Below are 20,318 nucleotides of genomic sequence, written 5' to 3'. Positions count from 1 at the left end.
TGATTATCGTTCGATTTGTTCTAATCGATTGCATCGATTAAGCTGCGTCCGCGCTTGGATGCGCTCTGATAAACTCGCAGTTCATAGAACAAACGAACGAACTGTTCGCGGCCTATTGAACGAATCGTTAACAACATTTCCAGAGCTTTAAGTTAGCTGACGATTGCTTTTCCGTTTCGCTTGTCTCGCTATCGTTTCACCTCTAGATGTCTTAACGCCAACGTCGGCCTCTTCGCTGACTTGTGCTACTTGGCGATCGTATTCAAGGCAAACTTGGAGATGAAATAAGCTCGCGGCAAATTTCCGTCTACTAATGCACTATCGCCGTAATTGCGTACGGAATGAATAATCATAGCAACTTCAGGTTGAATTAAAACGCGTACTGTCAGTTCAGAAATAATCATTCCAATTAAATTATTTGTTATTATCTTTGCAATTACATATCATCGTCGGAGAATCTACGATGTACGTAATACATGTAGTATCATCGTCGAATTGTACTACGGTTTATATTACGTCTCATTCGAGATGAATTCATATGATGCAGTAGTAATAATATAACAGACATTAACATCGAAATATCACTTTGATGTCGATTATATATAGCAATAATGAAAATAATCTTTCGCTGTTATAATTAACTAAAAAGTTATTTAAAAAAAATAAAAAAAGATGCCATGTACACGCGCTACTTAAAAAATCTGTTATATATATTTACAGAATAGTGCTATTTATAAAAAAATTAAAAAATATTTTATTAATGTATAATTTTTATATAAATTTTTAATTTCTTTTTATCAATATCTAATTTTTAATTTTTATATTAATTTTTAATTTAATTCAGTATTATATTTTTTAATTAATAGTTTTCAAAATTTGTATTTTTAATTGGCGCACTTTAGTAATATGACTAGTTTTGTCGATTAAAATAACTCTACTTTGTACATATATTTAAAAGTTTCTTTTAATTGGCTCGTGCACATATGGTGCTTTTTTTGAAAAGTAAGTTTTTATATACATATATACATATACATACATATACTCATATGCATGAACGTATTTATATATATATTTATATATAATTAATTATATAATTAATTTTTCCTTCGTTTTATAAGTGTTGTTAAGCACATTTATGGATCTACAAAACAATGGCTTGGTTGCATTCTTCAGAATCACTGATATAAGTTTAATTGCATTTATATTGTGGCGAAAATGGAATAACATCTAACATTATATCACCGATTTCGTTCAGTAAAAACTGACAAACCCTTTCGAATCTCATTTATCTTAATTTAAGCTATACAAACTTTTGCTACTGATTTCTCGTCGTCTCTTCTTTCACGTCATTTTGTCGAAGTTATGCTTTAAATTAAATAAGCAGCGCTCTAGGAGTGCCAATCTATTTCATGTCCGACCAAAGTCAAAGTTGGAGGCAATTCTGGAGGGATTCTTGTCTCTGTTTTGCAATCCTCATGAGAAGAATCTCGACAATATATTTACGACGTCTTAATTGTAGTTGAGCAAAAATTCTCATTGTTCGTCCGAATAATCCGCATATGACATCAATAAAATAAGTGTTTCTTTAGCAATTAATTTCTCGTATCAAATTTAATAAGCTCGTATAAAATTTAATTAAATATTATTAAAATTTTTAAATTACTTTCTAAATTATTATTCTTATATGTAAATGCGTGTACAAAAAGAAGTTTAAAAAAAGTTTTAGACTATATTAATTTATTTGTAAATTATTATTTTTATTTTACTAAAAATATCAGATTATGATTTTAACACTATTTGTTGAGCAATAAAAATGTGCAACAAAAATTATATAATAAAAAGTTGTAGAGAAGATATTTATGCACTTTAACATTAATTTGTTACAGGAATGATCTTGCAAGTTTTTAGAAAGATGTTTCTCTTCCCGAGCGCGTCTGTATTCAAAAAGTGTATTGAAATGTATTGACGTAAGCATATCGTGTGTAAGCTTTTGGGAACGTTGATTTCTTAGCAAGATTATTTTTTTTTCAAAAGCATACATCGATCTCTGAATCGTGATATTGATTTTCGTGCACTTGTTATACTTTATATATCGATGCACATCGAGTTTTTCGCACTTGGCACCCATTTTTAATCAGCGAAGTGTAATTTCGCGCGACTTATGCTCTCCTTTCTGGAAGAACAAACTTTTTCCAAACCAGAAACGAAGAAAGAGAAAGAGATTCGATCTCGATATCGAAGCCGCGTGGAATTTATGCCAGATCGAGAAAGCGAATCTTACGGTAAGATACGAAAGGGGAAATTTATGTATGCCGCCGAAATGAATGGAAAGATAGCGGCGTGGCAAGGTAAGGTTCCGGAACTTTTCTTCGATGGATGTAGTAATTTAAAGTTTTCGGACTCGTTAAACAACCTCGCGCTACTTTGGCACCGTCATGACTCTGATGAAGAGCTATGTCACGTGCCGATTAAAAGCCAATCTCTTGAGGAATTGCGTGAGAAATTGCAATCAAGTTTAGAGATAGTTTTCTTCCGACTTAATCTTGGTATTACGAATATAAATTTGGCGTTCGAATTTTTCATAAAACATTTGTCTAAAAATAACCACGTCATAATTTCTGCCGATCATGGGAGATGAAAAATCTATTGCGGTTTTTTTTTTTTTTGTAAATTGCTTTTATTCATAATCAACAATATAAAAATTATGAAGATAAAAAAATAGCTACGCTAATTATTATAGGCACTTCAAACGCGATATGATTGGAGTAAGTTGAGCTTCTCGTGTATAATACGTCACGTTCTTTGGGATTTTATTCCTAGTTATATAGAGATGCTTCTTAACTCTCCGAACAGTTTGTCGAGATTCTGCAAACATAAGAACGGATGAGAGAAAGTACGTGGTTTCCGTATATACTAAAGACACATTGTGTACATGTACAGGTATAATCATCCCCTTTCGCGCGTGCATCTTCGCATAAAGGGCCGTCTCTCTTTTACAAGCCGATGTACATGCATACGTGATGAACGCTGTACTTTACACAAGTATTCTCCTAAAGCTTCTTGCAGTGCGGTCTCTTCTCTTATGTATATCGCGCTACTCGTGTTTAGATATGTTTATGCACATATTCTTTTTACATTGCGCATAAATAGAGAATTGTGTTGAATAATGTCTATTATATTATTTTCTGTTCTCTCACATATTTACCAATTTTTTAATATTATATTATTTCATAAATAATGAGGCACACAAGCAGGTCCATTAACGCATTTGCGTTGATAGGTTCTCATTATTAACAAATAAATATTATATGACGTTGTATAAATATTATAACCTTGTTGGCATGATATTTTAATAACTGATACAGTAGACTATAATAAATAATTATAATAATAAAAGATAATATAATACGGAATAAATAATAATTGTATATAAACGATAAAATTAATTACAATTAATAAAAAAAGAGAGAAAGAGAGAGACATATTGAAGAATGGAAATAACTGAGAAAAAAGTAATTTTATATAATTCTTATGTATAATTCTTTATGCACGTTTACGCGCAGATAAAGGGCAAACATTAATTAATAAACGGAGTACTCTTGCCGGCTGTAAGTCGTCGCATTACCTCGGTATTTCGGTTCTGCATCACATTTTACTGTTTACTATCTATGCAAATATACATATGTATGTGTCCAGTATAGCATGAACATCTCGTGTTTTATATCATTTCTATGTTTTCTTTCTTCTTCCTGTTTATCATTTAACATTTTTTATTCATAATTCCTTTGTCATATTTATTACCGTGCATTTACCTCATAAATAAAAAGAACGTAAACAGCCATGCATGTTATTAACGTTTTTTACGGTATTTTTTTCCATATACCGACAGATATAAAAGAAAATAGAAAAGTGAATAATTTCAAATCGAATTTTCTCCGAGTTTCTCTTTGTGACTTGTAATTAGCGAGTGCACCGCTCTGTATTTGATTTTAGAGTAAAAAAAGTGTAAAAGTAACACTCGGACGAAGCAGATCTAAAAAATTCGAGACTGTATTCTCCATTTTTCAATTATATCATGGAATCAAAGATGAAAAAATGTGAAAAATAAAATTGTACAGATATATATTTGATTAAGAAAAAATAAACTTTAGTAAACTTTATAACTGTACACACGTATGAGGCACTTCTTTAATGACATTTTATTATTTAATATGTAAAAACATATATGTATATATATATATATATACAAATTATTAATTAATTATACTAATGATTTTCTATTGTACATATATTTATACACGGAAACATTTTCTTATCGTCACATTTTGTCTTCGAACATTTCCAATGAACTACGTCAAACGTTTCCTATCGAGCGGATGTTTCACTTGGATGCACCAGGTGCTGTTGAGATGCACTCAATTGCAATTAAAAAAAGAATGGAGAAAAAAAGAGGATCTTCTGTAACCTACTTACAAATAAGATAAAGACATACAAGGACAAATTATGTCAAATTACAAATTATTTTATATCACACTACATAAGATGTATTTTATTTTATTAGATTCAAGCAAAATTAACATTGGAAATACATTGGCTCAAATCTCGAAATATTTAAACACGGAAATGTATAAATATACGTATAAAAATATCTATATTCGCTTTTATACACAAGATTAAATATAGATAGGGTCAAAAAGATTGACATAGTAGTTATATATACGAGAAACTAAAATTGCAATAAATGTACGTCACATAAATATACGATTCTGAACATTTATTACTGAAAATATGGAGATGTTTTAATCAATCAAATCCTTATATATACGATTTCGAAATCAAATAAATTTTCGAGAGAAGTTATTTGGATCATACGCAAATAATTTTGGAGAAGAAACCGCATACATAATGATACTAAACGATAATAATAGACCGATAATCTTTGTGTGTATTTTTCGTATTGTGTATATTTGTGTGTATTTGAATGATAGTTATCGTTTATCAGCTTTCCTTTTTACTTGTCCGGGGTTATCTATTTGTCTACATTTACTTCCATTCAGAACCGAATACTCTATCGATTTTGCGCACACTGTTTCATTTCTTGTATAACCGATCTGTTTTATACATAGCATGAAACTATCAAATTTGTTCAAAATTATAATAGATTCAATGATTCCATAATTATATTGGAATGTAGGTGTAATTTTTTATTGCAAAATTAGTCATAAAAAAATATGAATGATATGCTTGAGGAATTTAATAATTACATTTAGTATGTATATAATAAAAATTATGAATTTATTAATTTAATAATTAAGTAAATAGTTTTCATCTTATATTTGCATATATAAAAAAAGGTAAAAGCTATACATTCGACTTTAAACAGAGAGAAAATATTATTAATTTTTCAATCAATTTAAAGTTAATTTTCTGAAAAATTGAGTCTGGTGGACAGAGAAAATCAATTTTATCTATTTACTCTTACCACAACATTATTTGAAAGATATAATTTTATTAGTTCAAAACTTGAAGAGAGAGAAACAACTTTTTTTTGTGATAAAATCTATTCCGTTAAAAATGTACATACCCTTTCCTGTCGAGAAACATACACAACTGAATAACAGCTGAATATTTTCTTGCAAGTGCAATCTTGTTATCGTTTTACTTCGGGCTTGAGTTGCCTCGTCGATTGCAATCTTCGACAAGTCGATGGTCAATCCTTGCTATGGTAACACCGAGATTTTTCTCATGCTTTCTTTTGCAGAACCAGGCATTCGAGAATGGAATGAACGCAAGGGCGGAATAAATCATCGGAAAGCCCGTGGGATGCATTACGCGCGTTACTTCGAGAGGGTCTCCTAAAGCAGCCATCGTGTAGCACCAGGACCGATCGAGCGAAATAATGCGATCGAAGCGCATCAAGAAAGCAACGCTCTTCAGATTGCTTAGATACAGACAGTGCGCCAGATGCCGGAAGATAACTTAGCGCATCCAGTGCTATCTAAAGCGATAAGTCGACGAGAGTGAACAAAGAGAATAAGGAGCACACGTACACACGTACATACACAGACACATATGCATACGAGAATACACGAGACTGATCGCGATCGTAGAGACGATCGACGAGCGTAATTTGACTTCACTGGCTGTGATTTTTACTCCTAGAATCCGATTTTCAGAGGCTCGACGCGCGAAAATTGTTAAGACTGATCAAGTTAGACTTCTCACGAAGATTCTCATGTCTCATGCGAGACATTGCCGTCTTAATTTGTGACATCACTCGATTAGATCGTTGTTGCTGTACTTTGTCATGTAAGTAACACTATATATATATATATATATATATATATATATATATATATATTCATATTTTAAACTATATTCCCAGACAACACCATGTGTAACGTATCGATGATAGTAGGAATGAAATTGGCCTTAGAAATTGACAAATTATATCAAAGTGGACTGTATTTCGAATAGTCTTTTGTAATACATGTGTCTTCGATGAGTATTCTGACCTTCTTTCGCCGAAACTGTCGCGCGGGTATTCTCGTCGCTTGTTTTTATTGCTTGATATTCGTCAACCTTCGATTTTATTCCGTATACAATGTGTTCGCATGTACATAAATACGCTTCCTATAGTACGATCGATCGCTCGCAATCATATATACCATGTTTAAAATTGGCGCATAAGACATCTTTAAGATGTCTTTAAAACGTCTTTTGGATATCACATCATAAGATTTCTTAAAGACATCTTAAAGATGTCTTATGCGCCACTATTTAGACATGGTGTAGTCTGGGTTTATATATTATAATAACTCATACAGCACACAAGTTTGCAGCAATATTGCAACAACATTGCAATATTGTACATTGCATAGCAGTGTTGCAGAAATATTATATAGGCATGAATTTGCAATATAGTTTAAACAACGTTGCAGCGACATTTCAGAAATATTATGAAAATAAAATTCACGCAAAAAATATTAGGTACAGAACATTCAGTCCGATCATGTATTTGGCACATTTCCAATAATCCAATAGTAGTATTACATATATATTTTATTGCATTATTGCTGCAATGTTATGGAACAATATTTCTGAAAGCGGACATTTTACCGTTGCTGCAACCTTGCAGCAAGATTGCTGCAACATTTCACAATGTTTATACAATATTGTAATATTGCAATAAAAGGTTGCCACAATGCTGCTGCAATCTTGTTGTGCTGTATGGGAATACGCTAATATCGCGATCCGAATGTTATCTGCATTCTTTGAAGACCACTAAAGAGTAATTAAGACGAAGACTAATCTCATTTTCGCAAAAGGCGTACGTCGCAGAAATCGAATCGCTGTTTCCCTTGCACTTGTTAGCGCCATATCGTGAAACAGCATTGCTTGCATATAAATGACGGCGAGAATTCTCTCTTCCCGGGGCCAGCAAAATGCCAAACTCGGAACTGCATTGTCGGTTAACGATCACGAAAGCAACGCGAATAGAACACGAACTGTCGGGGAAACGTTCGTCGAATTTACCCGGTGTGCTTCGATTCGCGTCTAATTACGTTTGACAACACGCTCTCGATTACCTTGCAGTGTTCTCTCTCTCTCTCTCTCTCTCTCTCTCTCTCTCTCTCTCTCTCTCTCTCTTTCTTTCTTTCTTTCTCTCTTGCGTCGACAGGAGATTCGCTGTTTCTGAAAGTTAGCTAGTTCCTTGGAAAAATTTCGCGAGATGTTCGCGCTATTCGGTTGAGATCTACGATAACTTTGATCACGTCGAGCGGAGAAGCATACTTGGAGGCTTGCCGAAGCCGAGAAGAAGAATTCGTCGGCATTTGAAAGTTTGAGTGGCACTCGGATCGTCCAATATAGTCGGACCAAGCTTAAAATTATTTCGCTGCATCGGCGGAAAGGGATCGTCATATCGTTGTAAAGCCACTTGATCCAATGGCCTTTCAAATGAAATTGAAAAGATTCGCGTACCTTTGCGGCTCTTTATATTTAGGATAAATGGGACAATCATTGAAGAAGATTACAATTAAAAAGTGCGAATGGAGAGGAAATATCAGGAGATGAGACAAAAGGGAGAAAGGCATTTTAAACGTTTGGATTGAGAGGGAAGAAAATTGAGCAAAGGGGAGAAGATAATTAAAAAAGAACCGAGGTGAGAGAGGATCGATTGGAAGTCGAAATGTGAAAAGGTTTAAACGCGTCGGAGAAATATAAGAAGCGAAATTAAAGCGAGATTTTCGTTCGGTATTTTTTTTTTTTTATGAAGTGTAATTAGCATTGGAATTGTCAAAAAAAAATTCGACCGCTTAAAACCGAAAGCTAGGATAATTAACGCGATATTCTTCAAATGTGTTTCATTTATCCGGCGCATAAATCTGTTAAAAGCTTCGACGAAATTGGAAATTATTAAACATTAGAGTGAGCGTTCAATTATTTAATTGGAGACAGTTTTTTTAAAACACTTCTAAAGTGAGGATTAAACGTCATTGTGATGATGTTATTAAAATCCTTATGAAAGACAGATGTAATAGCCGGGCTTCCAAGACGGAAGAGCGTTCTATAACGACGATTTCATCGAAGATTCATCGGGCGTTTTGCGCAACTTGAAGAATAGATCGCGTGAGCAAACCCAAAGGGATTTCGTTGAAAATTCATTTGGCATATCAGATCGCCGGCGCAGACGAGATGTAATTAAAGAAAACCTTTGAGAGTGCCGAGCAAACTGCGAAGAAGAATAATTGAAAATTTATGTGACTTAGTGTTTTAGCTTTCTCTTCTTCGCAAAAAGAGCAAAGGAAATATTATATTATAATTGGCAGTTTATTGGACCTCTTAATCGATAGCCTAAAAGAAAGGGGAAAAAAAGAGAGAAAAAATCTCAGCGGTCGAGAAGAAGAAGGAGAACGCAGACTTTCGAGCGATTCACATAGTCGGATTAGCTTAGAATATCCGATCGAGAATACAGATCGGCATAATTAAATATTCAAACGACTACTTCCACAAACTTGAATTACAAAGTGCGAACGAAGGCTAATCCAGGCGTGTTTTTTCGACTCCGTGGAAATATATAACCCGCCGGAGATCGATGGAAGAAACGAAAGATTAAAGAGAAACATCGTCGAGCGGAGGAAAGCTATTCGCAGCTAAAATCCAGCTAAAATCGCGCTCGATAAGTAGGAGACGAATCGTTTGTGAAGATTGTTGAGGCGGAACAAGGAGGATATAGCGTGAAGGGAATTGAAGTCCGAACGAACGATTCCAAGTTTTGTGTCTACTTTTTTTTTTTCAAGGAGGGCAGCGATCGTCGGAGAGAGAAGTAACACTTTTTCGTCGATTTTTCTTTCTCGCAAAAAACCATCGAAGATTCGATTCGATATCGCCAGTTTCCGAGAGTAAATAAAACGCCCACGCGCGCGTGTCTGGGAAAAAAAATAAATAGCGAATTGTCGAAACAAAGAGGCGCGTGAGAAATCAATCGACGAGATTGAGCTACCTGCATTTTCGATGGCTGGGGAAATCGCGTCGAAGAAAAAAAATATCGTCTCTCTCTCTCTCTCTCTCTCGCAATTCGCGGTGGAACGTGATCACATTTCCAAAAAGCTGGCCGAAAAGGCACCCTTTCGGTCACCATTTTGCGCGCGTAACGTCAGCTTGGGTGAAGGCTTGCGAAAAGGCTGAAAGAGATTGCAGGGGTAGATTGCAATTTCCGGTCGGGCGCGTAACAGCAAATTCATTGCACCAGGAGGCGTAATCCCGAGGGACGAGCGTCCTAAATCGGGATTTCGTGGCACATGCAAACGCGGATCCGTTTGTTCAAGACAATACGCGTATAAATTCGACCATTTCTTCGCCCATCGATCCGACTTGATCGACGAGAAAGAAGAAATGTCGATAATAAATGGAAAAGTTCGTGTCCGCTCGACGCGTCGTGATTAGTCAGTAACTGTCCGTGATTGTCAGAGGAAGAAATATCGAACAAAAAATCGCGACAGCTTGAGCACGAACACAAGAATGTTCGCGCGAAGATTGAGCAGCGTACGAATGAGAAAGCGAATCGAGAATTTAATTCGAAGCGTGCGTGACACACGGAAGAAGAAATAATTTAACTCTCTTCTGCGAGATTATCAAATATTAAACGACGAGAGTAATTTGATTTTTACGTCCGAGAGCGTAACGAGCCACCGTTTATACGTCCCGAGATTCTCATGACGCGACAAAAAACGACGGCCGCGGAATAGGGATTTTCATTCAGCGAAGAATATATATGAAATATGTTCGTCGTCGAGTTGAGCGAGAGAGAGAGAGAGAGAAGAGAGAGAAAAGGAGGGAGAAGCGCGTTTTCTCTCTTCTTCCTCGAAAAGCGAAGCAGAAATTGCTGCTCCGTTCAACGTCGGGGAGAAGAAGGAAATTTAAGAGAAAAATAATTTTTCACTCGTGGCAGTCACGTAGCAATCACACGGCCGTAATTTGTCCGCGCGAATCGTTCGATCGTTGGTGTGCGTTCAAATGTGAAAGTTCAAAACGTTCCTTCTCATCCGCAAAGACTCCGATAAGAGAAAATCGTACGTTCTTAAGTAAACACCAGCCGGAAATTTATTTGACATTTAAGGACATTTTCTTTCTGGCGGGCGATCCGTTAGAATCATATATAGAACCGGGGAAACTTTTGTTATAATTACTTACAGTGAGAGAGAGAGAAAAAGAGAGAAAAGAATCTCTTTACTTAAAAATTCTTCAAGTAGAAAAATTCTTTTTATATATCTCCGTTATACGCTCTTCTGAAATTTAATTATATATATATATATCTACTTGAGAAAAAGTGTCGATGTACAAACTAGGATTTTCGAGGAATCGTCATCGATTTGTATTAATAAGATGATTCACCCACAGCTTCCTGGAAGGACCAAGCCTCTTATCGGGAATCTTGGAAGCTGGTGAGAGCAGAGAAGCACTCGACCGGTCATTTCGATAAAATTCAAGAAAAGACCGACAGTCGACGACTGCCCTTAATAGAAGAGACGACGCTGTTTTCAATTCTTGGTGCGGGAAACGTCAATCTTTCGAGCGGAACGAACGTCGGAAGATTCCCGTTGGATTCGATTTCGTCAGTGGGTGGAGAAGAAGCACCTTTCGTCGCGAGAGGGTGAAGCCGCAGAAAGAGGAAGGGTTAGGTGGGTGTATATGTGCTCCTGCGTATGTAGTGGAAAACGAAAAGTGCAGTCGAAGCAGTATATAGCGAAGAGCTAAAGCGGTCTCCGGAGAAGAGGCTGCAGGACTGTTGAGAGAAAGAGACATAGAGAAGAAAGGAAACACCAGACAACGATCGAGATACGTGTGGAATCGACGCGACGCCGAGATTTGCCCGCTAAGATACAATTCTCTCCTCTTGTATTCCGCCGTTTCTTCTTTTAGAAGAAAAAAAAAAGAAACTAACGTAACCCATGGATCGGGTGACAATGCGGAGTTCCATGTTAGTCGGGTTGACACGGACGATAATAAGGCGATTTTGTACGGTCTCTGTCGAGAATTCACCCCTCGTGAGAACCACATTTCCGCGCAAGATAGCACTGAGGTATCGTTTATAGAATCTCCTCTTTCATTCGATCGATAATTTATATAATCGCGACGCAGAAGAGAATCGTGTAAGGAAAAATTCGGGGATGGAATAATCAACGTTATCGAGGAGAGATATCGAGGAGAAACTTCTTTGGGGTTCATTGAATGAAAAAAGTGCTCCTGATAAAAAGGGAAGAGAGAGAGAGAGAGAGTGCGTTTGAAGAAGCAAACTTCTACTATGATCCACTGATCAAATTCACGTTGATGAAATTCGAGAGATGCAATGTGTGTCTCGCAGATAGCAATTCGCAATCTGATGGAACACGAAGACAACGACGAGTGAGCCGTAGATATTTGACAAACAAACTAGATAGCAATCCGCTTAATTCGATACCGTCGACGCTGTCTAAAACACCGCTCGTCGTTTAAAGGCCGCGTAACGTTAGACGTACCGTATTCAAGGTGCATTGCAAACGACCGGAGAGAGAGAGAGAGAGAGAGAGAGAGAGGGAGGGAGTAATGGTTATCGATTATCCGAAACAACGTTCCGCGATTGTGTTCGCGACCGCGAAACTAAAATGCCAGATTGTACAGTGAACAATCAAGTGTATCAGCGAACATATTTGGCATGCGTATTAACGAGCTCATCCGACCATAATTATGCAAATACCGACGGAAATTCGTACGGAAGATTGATCTTTAATTAACGGTTGTGTTCAACGAAAGTCACAAATATAATCTCTGTAATCGATAAATAAAAATGTGTCGAAAACACGGGAACTAGTAATAACAAATAACTCGGAAAAGAGAGAAAAGAACCGCGTAATTCTGTTCTAAAATAATGATTAATCTCGCGTAATGTATAAAATTGCGTAAGGTGTAAATTGATAGAAGAACAGTTAACCGAGATCAAACGTAACTAGTCAATATAGATTAATACACGAAGGAAGAAAGGTTGTGTCCCCGGATCCAATAAGGTAAACCAGAAGCTTCTTCAAGTTCTAGTCCTGCGATCGTCCGTGACGATCATACACGAAGATACTATATATAGTGTTCGGTGAATACTGCAAAGATTACAAAGTGCCGATATATAAGTGCTCCAATATTGTACATCCGGATGGAAGAAAATTGATTTCAATTTTCCTGGATATTATGGCGATTCAAGTCCCGCACGTTCCTCCTGATTCGCATCTCCCGTTTTCGCTGCCGAAGTACACGAAATCCTTCAGAGTCCTTCGACAAGATCGCATGGACGAGGACCGCGAGAGTTAATTAAAATGCGAGAGCTGAACGCCACCGCATGCGCTGCTTTGTACGACGGCGTCGAGTGGTCAAGCCTGTGGAACGTTGTTACTCTAATCGTTTTGGCGATCGTCAATGTCATGGTGGTGGTAGGTAATGTCCTGGTCATCCTGGCCGTCTACTGCACCAGCAAGCTGAGGAACGTCACGAATGTGTTCATCGTCAGCCTGGCGTTCGCCGATCTGTTGGTCGGCGTCGCCGTTTTGCCATTCAGCGCAACCTGGGAGGTCTTCAAGGTAAGCCCTTTCGTTCCTTTACTACGTTTTTCATCGATTTCCACGATACATGAATAGATCAAGCTGATACGGAATACAACATCTTCGCGATAAAAGGTTCGATGCAAATAAATGTCATTGTTGTAAAAACGAGAGAGGGAGAATGATTTTAAAAAAGCTCTTTATCATATCACAAATATCCGTATCAAAATATCGCATTTTGTTAAGGTACAGATTTCATAAATGGCATTTTGCGTTTTGCATTGTCCCGTCAAAGTTGCATCTTTTAATGACAATAGTCACTTTGTCGCGATGAATAGTTCACTTTCCATGCGACGACTGTGTATACATACCTACAATAGTATCAGTCGTGATGGCATTACGACGTGTCGGGATAACAACGAGTTGATCACCAGCGAAATTCTATCCATTGATTGTTCGTTAGCGTACAGTTTTCAACAAAATCTACGTGTATTCGCAATTTCAACGGAACAAATTTTCTATCTCACAATGTAACACACGAGATATTTTATTTTACAATATCGGAGTAAATATTGTTTATATAAAGAGTATTATTATTCTGATTTATGAAAAAAATATACATTATACTAGGGTTGGATAATAACTAATTAATTAGTTAAAAATTAAACAAAAGTTAAAAAGTTAATAATTTTTAATTTAGCTTAGTTAATTTAAAATGTATTAATTTTTAACTTCAACTAATTATTTTTGACCTTAAACTTATTAACTTTTTCCAAAGTTACATTTTTTAAAAAAGGTAAGAATCTTCTCTCGACCGTACTGGCAAATATTATTTATTTAATCACAACGTTTCGACCCTTCTTTGAGTCCTTATCAAGTGATCTAGATATACATAGACAGAGATTAGTACAATAAAAAACAAAATTACTTTACTAACAATATTACAAAATAATAAAAAGAAGCGAAACATACTTGTAAAAATAAAAATTAAATTAAATTTTTTAAATTTCTGAATACCATTATTGTTTTTTATAAACGTATTATTTTTAAATTAAATTATTATTAATTTTTTTGTTCATTTGTCATCAATTGTAATTACTAAAAAAGATATATCTATATAAAAATCAAAATTTCTTTTCTATTATAAATTTTAAAAGAATTAATAAACAAAGTTCTAATAACTAATGTTTTTAAAAATCAACTTTTAATTTAACTTCAGTTAATTCTTAACTCAACTTTAATTGAGTTAATTTTTTGTTCATTCAACTTTTAACTTAACTAAATTATAATTTTATAAACAATTAACTTTAACTTAACTTAGTTTAAAAAAATTATTAACTTACCCAATCCTGATATATACTTATGAATTATGTATACATATATGAGTACATATAAATGTATAGGAGTACTTTTCCGATTTGAAAGTAATGCAAATTTAAATTTAGAAATTTTATTTTAAAAACAATTTTCCAAATGTGCATTTTGAATTTTTAATCCCCCTTGTCCCTCTTTCTCTGTTTTGAAAGCCTTTGTGGTGTCGTAATGACAATCGCATAAAATGTATTTTCCGATCCTGTAAATCGTTACAGTAATGTTCTTTGTGTTTTTTTATCTGTCCAACATTACAAAAGACACAGATGACACAAATTATTATTTCTAAAATATTACTCATTCTATATTTCTCAGTTTTAAGATGCCTTTTTCTATACAAAAAAATGAAAATAGTTCGCAGTAAAATAAAATAGTATTTTCCCACTCTTTTTTTTTTTTTTTTTTTAAGATATCAATAATCATAAAACACGTGCTCATTTTTCTGTAACAACGATATATGATATTATTATATAAGATTTTTTCAACGCGTGTCTATCTTTTATAGCATCATCCCTTTCAGCCTCGTCGTTTTCTAACGCGACTGGAAAAATTCACGAAAAAATACGATTATATCCACTTTATCCCAGCATCACTGTCGAATGAGATGTGCCGGTTTAAGTGAGATTCACAAGGCGGGCGCAACAGTTTGCCGGCTTTTCCCTTTGGTCTTTTTAGCCTGAATTCCCGCGATGCTCGCGATATTCGCGTGTGCGTCTGTCTTTTTGTGTACGAGTGTGTATGTGCGTGCGGAAATGGCTCGATGAAGACGACATAGGTGTGTGAAAGCGACACGAGTCTCTCTTAGGTCGAGTCCAAACCAGGTGCTCCATTTAGAAGCTGCAGTTTATACGATATTGCGCGAGTTAGTTTCTCTTCCTTTCGTTTTCTTCGCTCACTTATCACGATACGACTCTTTCTTGCGCCGAAAGGTCTTTCTTTTCCTTGTTCTTCTCCTCCGGAAAAGGAATCGGTTGAATGGCGCAGCATAAAGCATTTTCAGTGTCAAAGTTCGAGAAAGAAAGAAGCAATAACGAACCGTCTTCAACGCAAAGACGTACAGATAGTGTGGAGAGCACTCGATATCTGCATATTTTAACGGAAGTGTGATAATATATGTAAATTAATTAGAATATTCATAAAATGGCGAGGCGATCGATTGATATTTTCCCGAAATTAAATGTTTCGGAATATCGTTCAATTAATATTCCTCGAATATATCGATAAAATCTATCTATATAAGTATTGCCTGCTGATTATGTAAAATTGGCTTTAATTAAATAATCGCGTCTTTCAGACTTCTGTGAAATTGCCTCATTTATTTTTAATTTAAAAAATTATTAAAATTCTAGATGCTTCCCGAAGAGTTATCAATCGGTTTTAGATATATTCGATTTTAATTATTATATTAATTTTAAATATTTTTTTTAACAAAGATCGCGATATTCATTTTTCAATATTAATTTTTAAAATACTTTTTGAATAAGAACTATTTTGAGAATCTATATTTATGAAACTTGAAATCTTGTCAGAACTTTAAAGACAAATTTTTACTTAATGAAAAGCGTTCTGAAGTTTGGTTTTTAAAATGACGTTTTTCGCGTTACTTTACTTTAAATTTAAATGACAGAACTCTTTTTAAAATTGATTAAGAATTCTAAAACTGTTCGGGCACTCAGAACTCTAATATATTTTTTTAATTTAAAAAATGTGAACAATTTCACAAAGATTAATTCAACTAATCTAAGAATAAAAATAAAAAACAGCATGTATGTATATGTGCATCTATAATCACGTAAACAATAACAAGCAATTAATAAAGTCCTCTTCTGCTAATTGTTAATAACGCATGCTATTTAAAATTTTATTCAGCCAGAAATTTAAACAGATTTCTTTGATATAAAGGGACATAAATGCTATTGCATACAAGTTTTTTGATATATCTTCATAAAGTTTCTACATATAATATATACATAGAGAATAAAGTGAGAAAAATTCCTCTTGCTTCATTGCTGCATAATTGTCTGTAGTCGTGTCAAATTATTCTCACAAATTAGAATTTTTGGAAATCTCTTTTAATTATTTATTCAAAACGCGACAGAAAATATAGCAGAAAAGAAAAAGAAATAGTCAATCAATTAAAAAAATGATCGAATAACAGTGAATTTATTTTAGTTGAAATTGTCAGTGACCGTACATTCACAGCAGTAGCGAACCTCAGGCTGTAAATAATGAAGGTTAATTACTGAATTCCAATATCGGTAGCACGCTTAACACCCCTCGAGCTAAAGCTCACTTTGAACAGGTGGTTGCCACCCCGTAGAAAGCCACATGTTGTATTGCCATCATTATGCGAATGCGTTGTGCGTGCAACGTGCATCACGCATGCTGCATGCATGGTACATGGGATTCCATTGTACGCGGTTACATTGTGAATCATTGTGGTTACATTGTGCACCGTCGACCCAAATGGGAATCGATCCAATCTTTGACAGCTACTGGCTCTACGTCTTATCTATCTGGTTATGCTTTGCATATAACGTGTTAACGCATTATCGGTGTTAATGACACGCATAATACACCTAATTTACATCGTTTCGTTATGTTTCGACAAAAAATGTATCAGTAGTCATTCCTACTTTCAATTCTGAATTTATTGCATTTTTGACATGTTTACATTAAATATCTTGAACGAAATGAATGAAACGGTTGAATAAAAGTAAATTTGAATTCGAGATAAGATAAGATATCGTAATCCGTATTTGCGTTTTTAAAGCTCAATACGGCGGAAAACCCTTCTTCATCATTGATATTGAATATATTTCCCGTAAACATTCTTCTCGAAAGGTTTGGATATACGGAGATCTCTGGTGTTCCGTGTGGCTGGCGGTCGACGTTTGGATGTGCACGGCGTCAATATTGAATTTATGCGCCATCAGCTTGGATAGGTACTTGGCTGTGACCAGGCCAGTCAGTTATCCTCAGGCAAGTACCACTCGACATTTGTGAAAACGATTATCCCCGAGATAGATAGATAGATAGATAGAAAGAGAGAGATATCTGCCACGCATTACGCGACAATTGATTTATTCGTCCAGCTCGATACACTTTGCGTAGCAAAACGATTACGATTTCGTCGGAAATATTCTACGTATAATCCCGAGCACTTTCGTTGACAAGAGATATACGCAGTCGAGTTGGATGAAAGTTTTTTTTTTATAGACGAGAGATTTAGATTTTTCCATTTACAATTCTATTCCAAATTTTTACCGTGTTACCGTGTTTACTGTTCGAGATATTTTGTTTGCAATATCTGATTTCGAAGCCGATTATACGCACTAATCTATGTTATATTTTTCGAAAGATTGTAATACGATAAAATAACAGAAGCGAAATATTTTGTCGCAAATCTCTTGGACAATGTAAAATCTGAAATATCGCAAAATTAAAAATCAAACGAAGCACATGGATAGCGACTTGCGATAGCAAATATATTTTTAATACGAATATGTTTTTATATTACTTATTTTAATAAAAAAAATTTAATAAAAATTGTCGAGAATTTGCACGTTTGTGTGTTCGAGTCGATAAGCGCATAATCTCTTCACTTATCACGTATATCTTCACGTTAATCGCTAATCTCTCTTTTTTCATTTCCATAAATCCAGCTTATGTCAACGAAGCGGGCGAGGCTGCTGGTGGCCACCGTTTGGGTTTTGAGCTTCGTCATCTGCTTCCCTCCTCTAGTGGGCTGGAAGGACAAACGGGTACATAATCTGTCGCTTCGGGGAGATTTTCGATCATTGTTCGATCGTGCTTTTCTCAGGATCGTTTTTCCATGCACGAGTGTTTAATTGCTTTCTTTATTCTTGCAGTCACATTCTCCGAACAACATGACGTTTGGTCAAATATACAGCCCGTCCAATACCACCACTATATTTGTACCGGTGAAGCCGTGTCCATGGATCTGCGAGCTGACCAACGACGCCGGTTACGTCGTTTACAGGTATGTTTTTAAGAGACTTTCTCTCTCTTTCTCTCTTGGTCCTTTATTGCCGACATTATCTTATGTCAGATAAGATAGAGATATAAATTTCTGTCTTGCGTTATACGTAAGGAAATTGCTTTCCCTCGCATTAATAGCATCATATAACTGAGAATTGCTTTTTTTGTAACAAATTATCTCTTTTTTACCACAACATATTCTTCTACTCATATTAATTCATAAATCGAAAACAAAATTAATTTATTTATACATATATATTTAATTCATAAACCTAAAATAAAATAAAACTAATTTTGACAATCTTACAAGAATATGTAATAAAAGACAGAATACGAAACTGTAGTTTTTATATTTAAATGTAGCAAATAGATAACTATTTTACAGGAATTTTCATTGAAAGAATATATCTCTTATGAAAACTCACAATATATGCATAATGATGTCAACTTTATATATACAAAACAAAACATTTATTCTAATAAAATAATTAAAAAAAAAATAAAAGTCATCGACATATCATTCGTGTCGCTAATTTAAAAATTTTCGTAACAATTGTTTCTACTTTCACGTTGTTATAATATTACACATAGATCAATCAAAATGACATATGCACCTCTTTCGTTGCCGGTCAATAAGTCAATAAATCACTCAGATGCCGCAGATTTTGAGTAGCTATCACCCCGTTCGCATCTCTCAATCAGCCAGTGGTTGAATTAATAGTCACGATAGTCAAACTGTCATGTGCAAAGGTGCTCCATTGTTCCGGAAAAGCACGATTATTCCGGAAAACATGATTACCGGAAAATCGCGATCGCATTGTGTTGCAGCGCCCTAGGTTCCTTCTATATACCGATGCTAGTGATGCTGTTTTTTTATTGGCGGATCTACAACGCCGCCGTTTCCACGACGAGGGCCATTAATCAAGGTTTTCGGACAACGAAGGCCTCGAAAATGTTTGGCAGCAGGTAAATTCCCGCGGCAATTTTTCCAAAGGTCGTGATCGATGCGCAAAACTTATTTTTCACAATTTCGTAATCGATTTCTATCATATACAATTTATTCATATCTTAAATTTTTCGTGAATATGTCTTTAATGACTTTATCATTAATAATGTTTTGCTATTTAATTGTACATAGTTATTCTGCTATAAAATATAAACGTTTAATATCTTTGTATACCCTCGCCCGTGATTTTTGCCTTAATAAGAGGTAGTAAATAAATTTTCTGCATTGAATTATACTTTTTCCGCACTTATTTGTTCTCTCTTTTCATCTCAGTCATCTCATTTAACTTCCGTCATTAAATTTCTTCTTCCCCAAGAGGAAAAGTCTTTTTACGTGGAAGCTTTTATTATGCGGCTGGCAGATATAATAGAACGTCTACGTTTGTAGAAGCTCGACGCGATTCTTATTCTTATGCAGGTTCGACGAACAAAGACTGACCTTACGAATACATCGTGGTCGCGGTAGCGTCCACAACGGCAGTAACAACGGCAATTCGAGAAGCCCGGACTCGAGCAGTCGTAGCTCTGTCAAGCGAGAGAAGATCAAAATCTCGGTCTCCTACCCCAGCACCGAAACTCTCAACACAAAGTGCAACACCCTCGAGAGAACGCCATCGAGATGCTCGCAAATGTCGGTGCATTATAGCAACGGACAAACGCAGACGCAGCTTTGTCCGAGAAATACGCATCTTAAGGTAAATTTATATAATCTTGACGTAAGCTCATTTGCAAACTTCCCGAAATGCGCTCGGATTAATTACGTTCGAGAGATAAGCGCGCGTTCTCTTTTATATATATCTTTTTTTATCCTCTTAATTTTCTACAAATAATACATTTTTTTATCCTAAAAATACAAAAAGTACACAGAGAAAA

The 20,318-nt window shown here is 35.2% G+C and overlaps 1 protein-coding gene across 6 annotated transcripts in view; it reads left to right on the top strand.

Moving 5' to 3' along the window:
• Oamb (Octopamine receptor in mushroom bodies) overlaps nt 1-20,318 on the top strand; it is a 126,732-nt gene that overhangs the window by 101,044 nt on the left and 5,370 nt on the right. For 5 of the 6 annotated variants that reach the window (XM_085487234.1, XM_085487236.1, XM_085487235.1 and 2 more), the window contains 7 exons: nt 5,762-6,309; nt 10,903-13,106; nt 17,283-17,420; nt 18,104-18,202; nt 18,311-18,441; nt 19,269-19,406; nt 19,864-20,140. In XM_085487234.1, the coding sequence (XP_085343360.1) occupies nt 12,846-13,106; nt 17,283-17,420; nt 18,104-18,202; nt 18,311-18,441; nt 19,269-19,406; nt 19,864-20,140 (1,044 nt within the window). In that variant the 5' untranslated portion in view covers nt 5,762-6,309; nt 10,903-12,845. The remainder of the gene's footprint in view (nt 1-5,761; nt 6,310-10,902; nt 13,107-17,282; nt 17,421-18,103; nt 18,203-18,310; nt 18,442-19,268; nt 19,407-19,863; nt 20,141-20,318) is intronic. The other variant, XM_085487238.1, reaches the window with a different exon arrangement.

The sequence above is a fragment of the Nylanderia fulva genome, unplaced genomic scaffold (assembly GCF_048542155.1).
Source record: "Nylanderia fulva isolate GAGA-0341 unplaced genomic scaffold, ASM4854215v1 Scaffold51, whole genome shotgun sequence".
NCBI lineage: Eukaryota > Metazoa > Arthropoda > Insecta > Hymenoptera > Formicidae > Nylanderia > Nylanderia fulva.
This window is presented reverse-complemented; position numbering and strand designations above follow the sequence as displayed.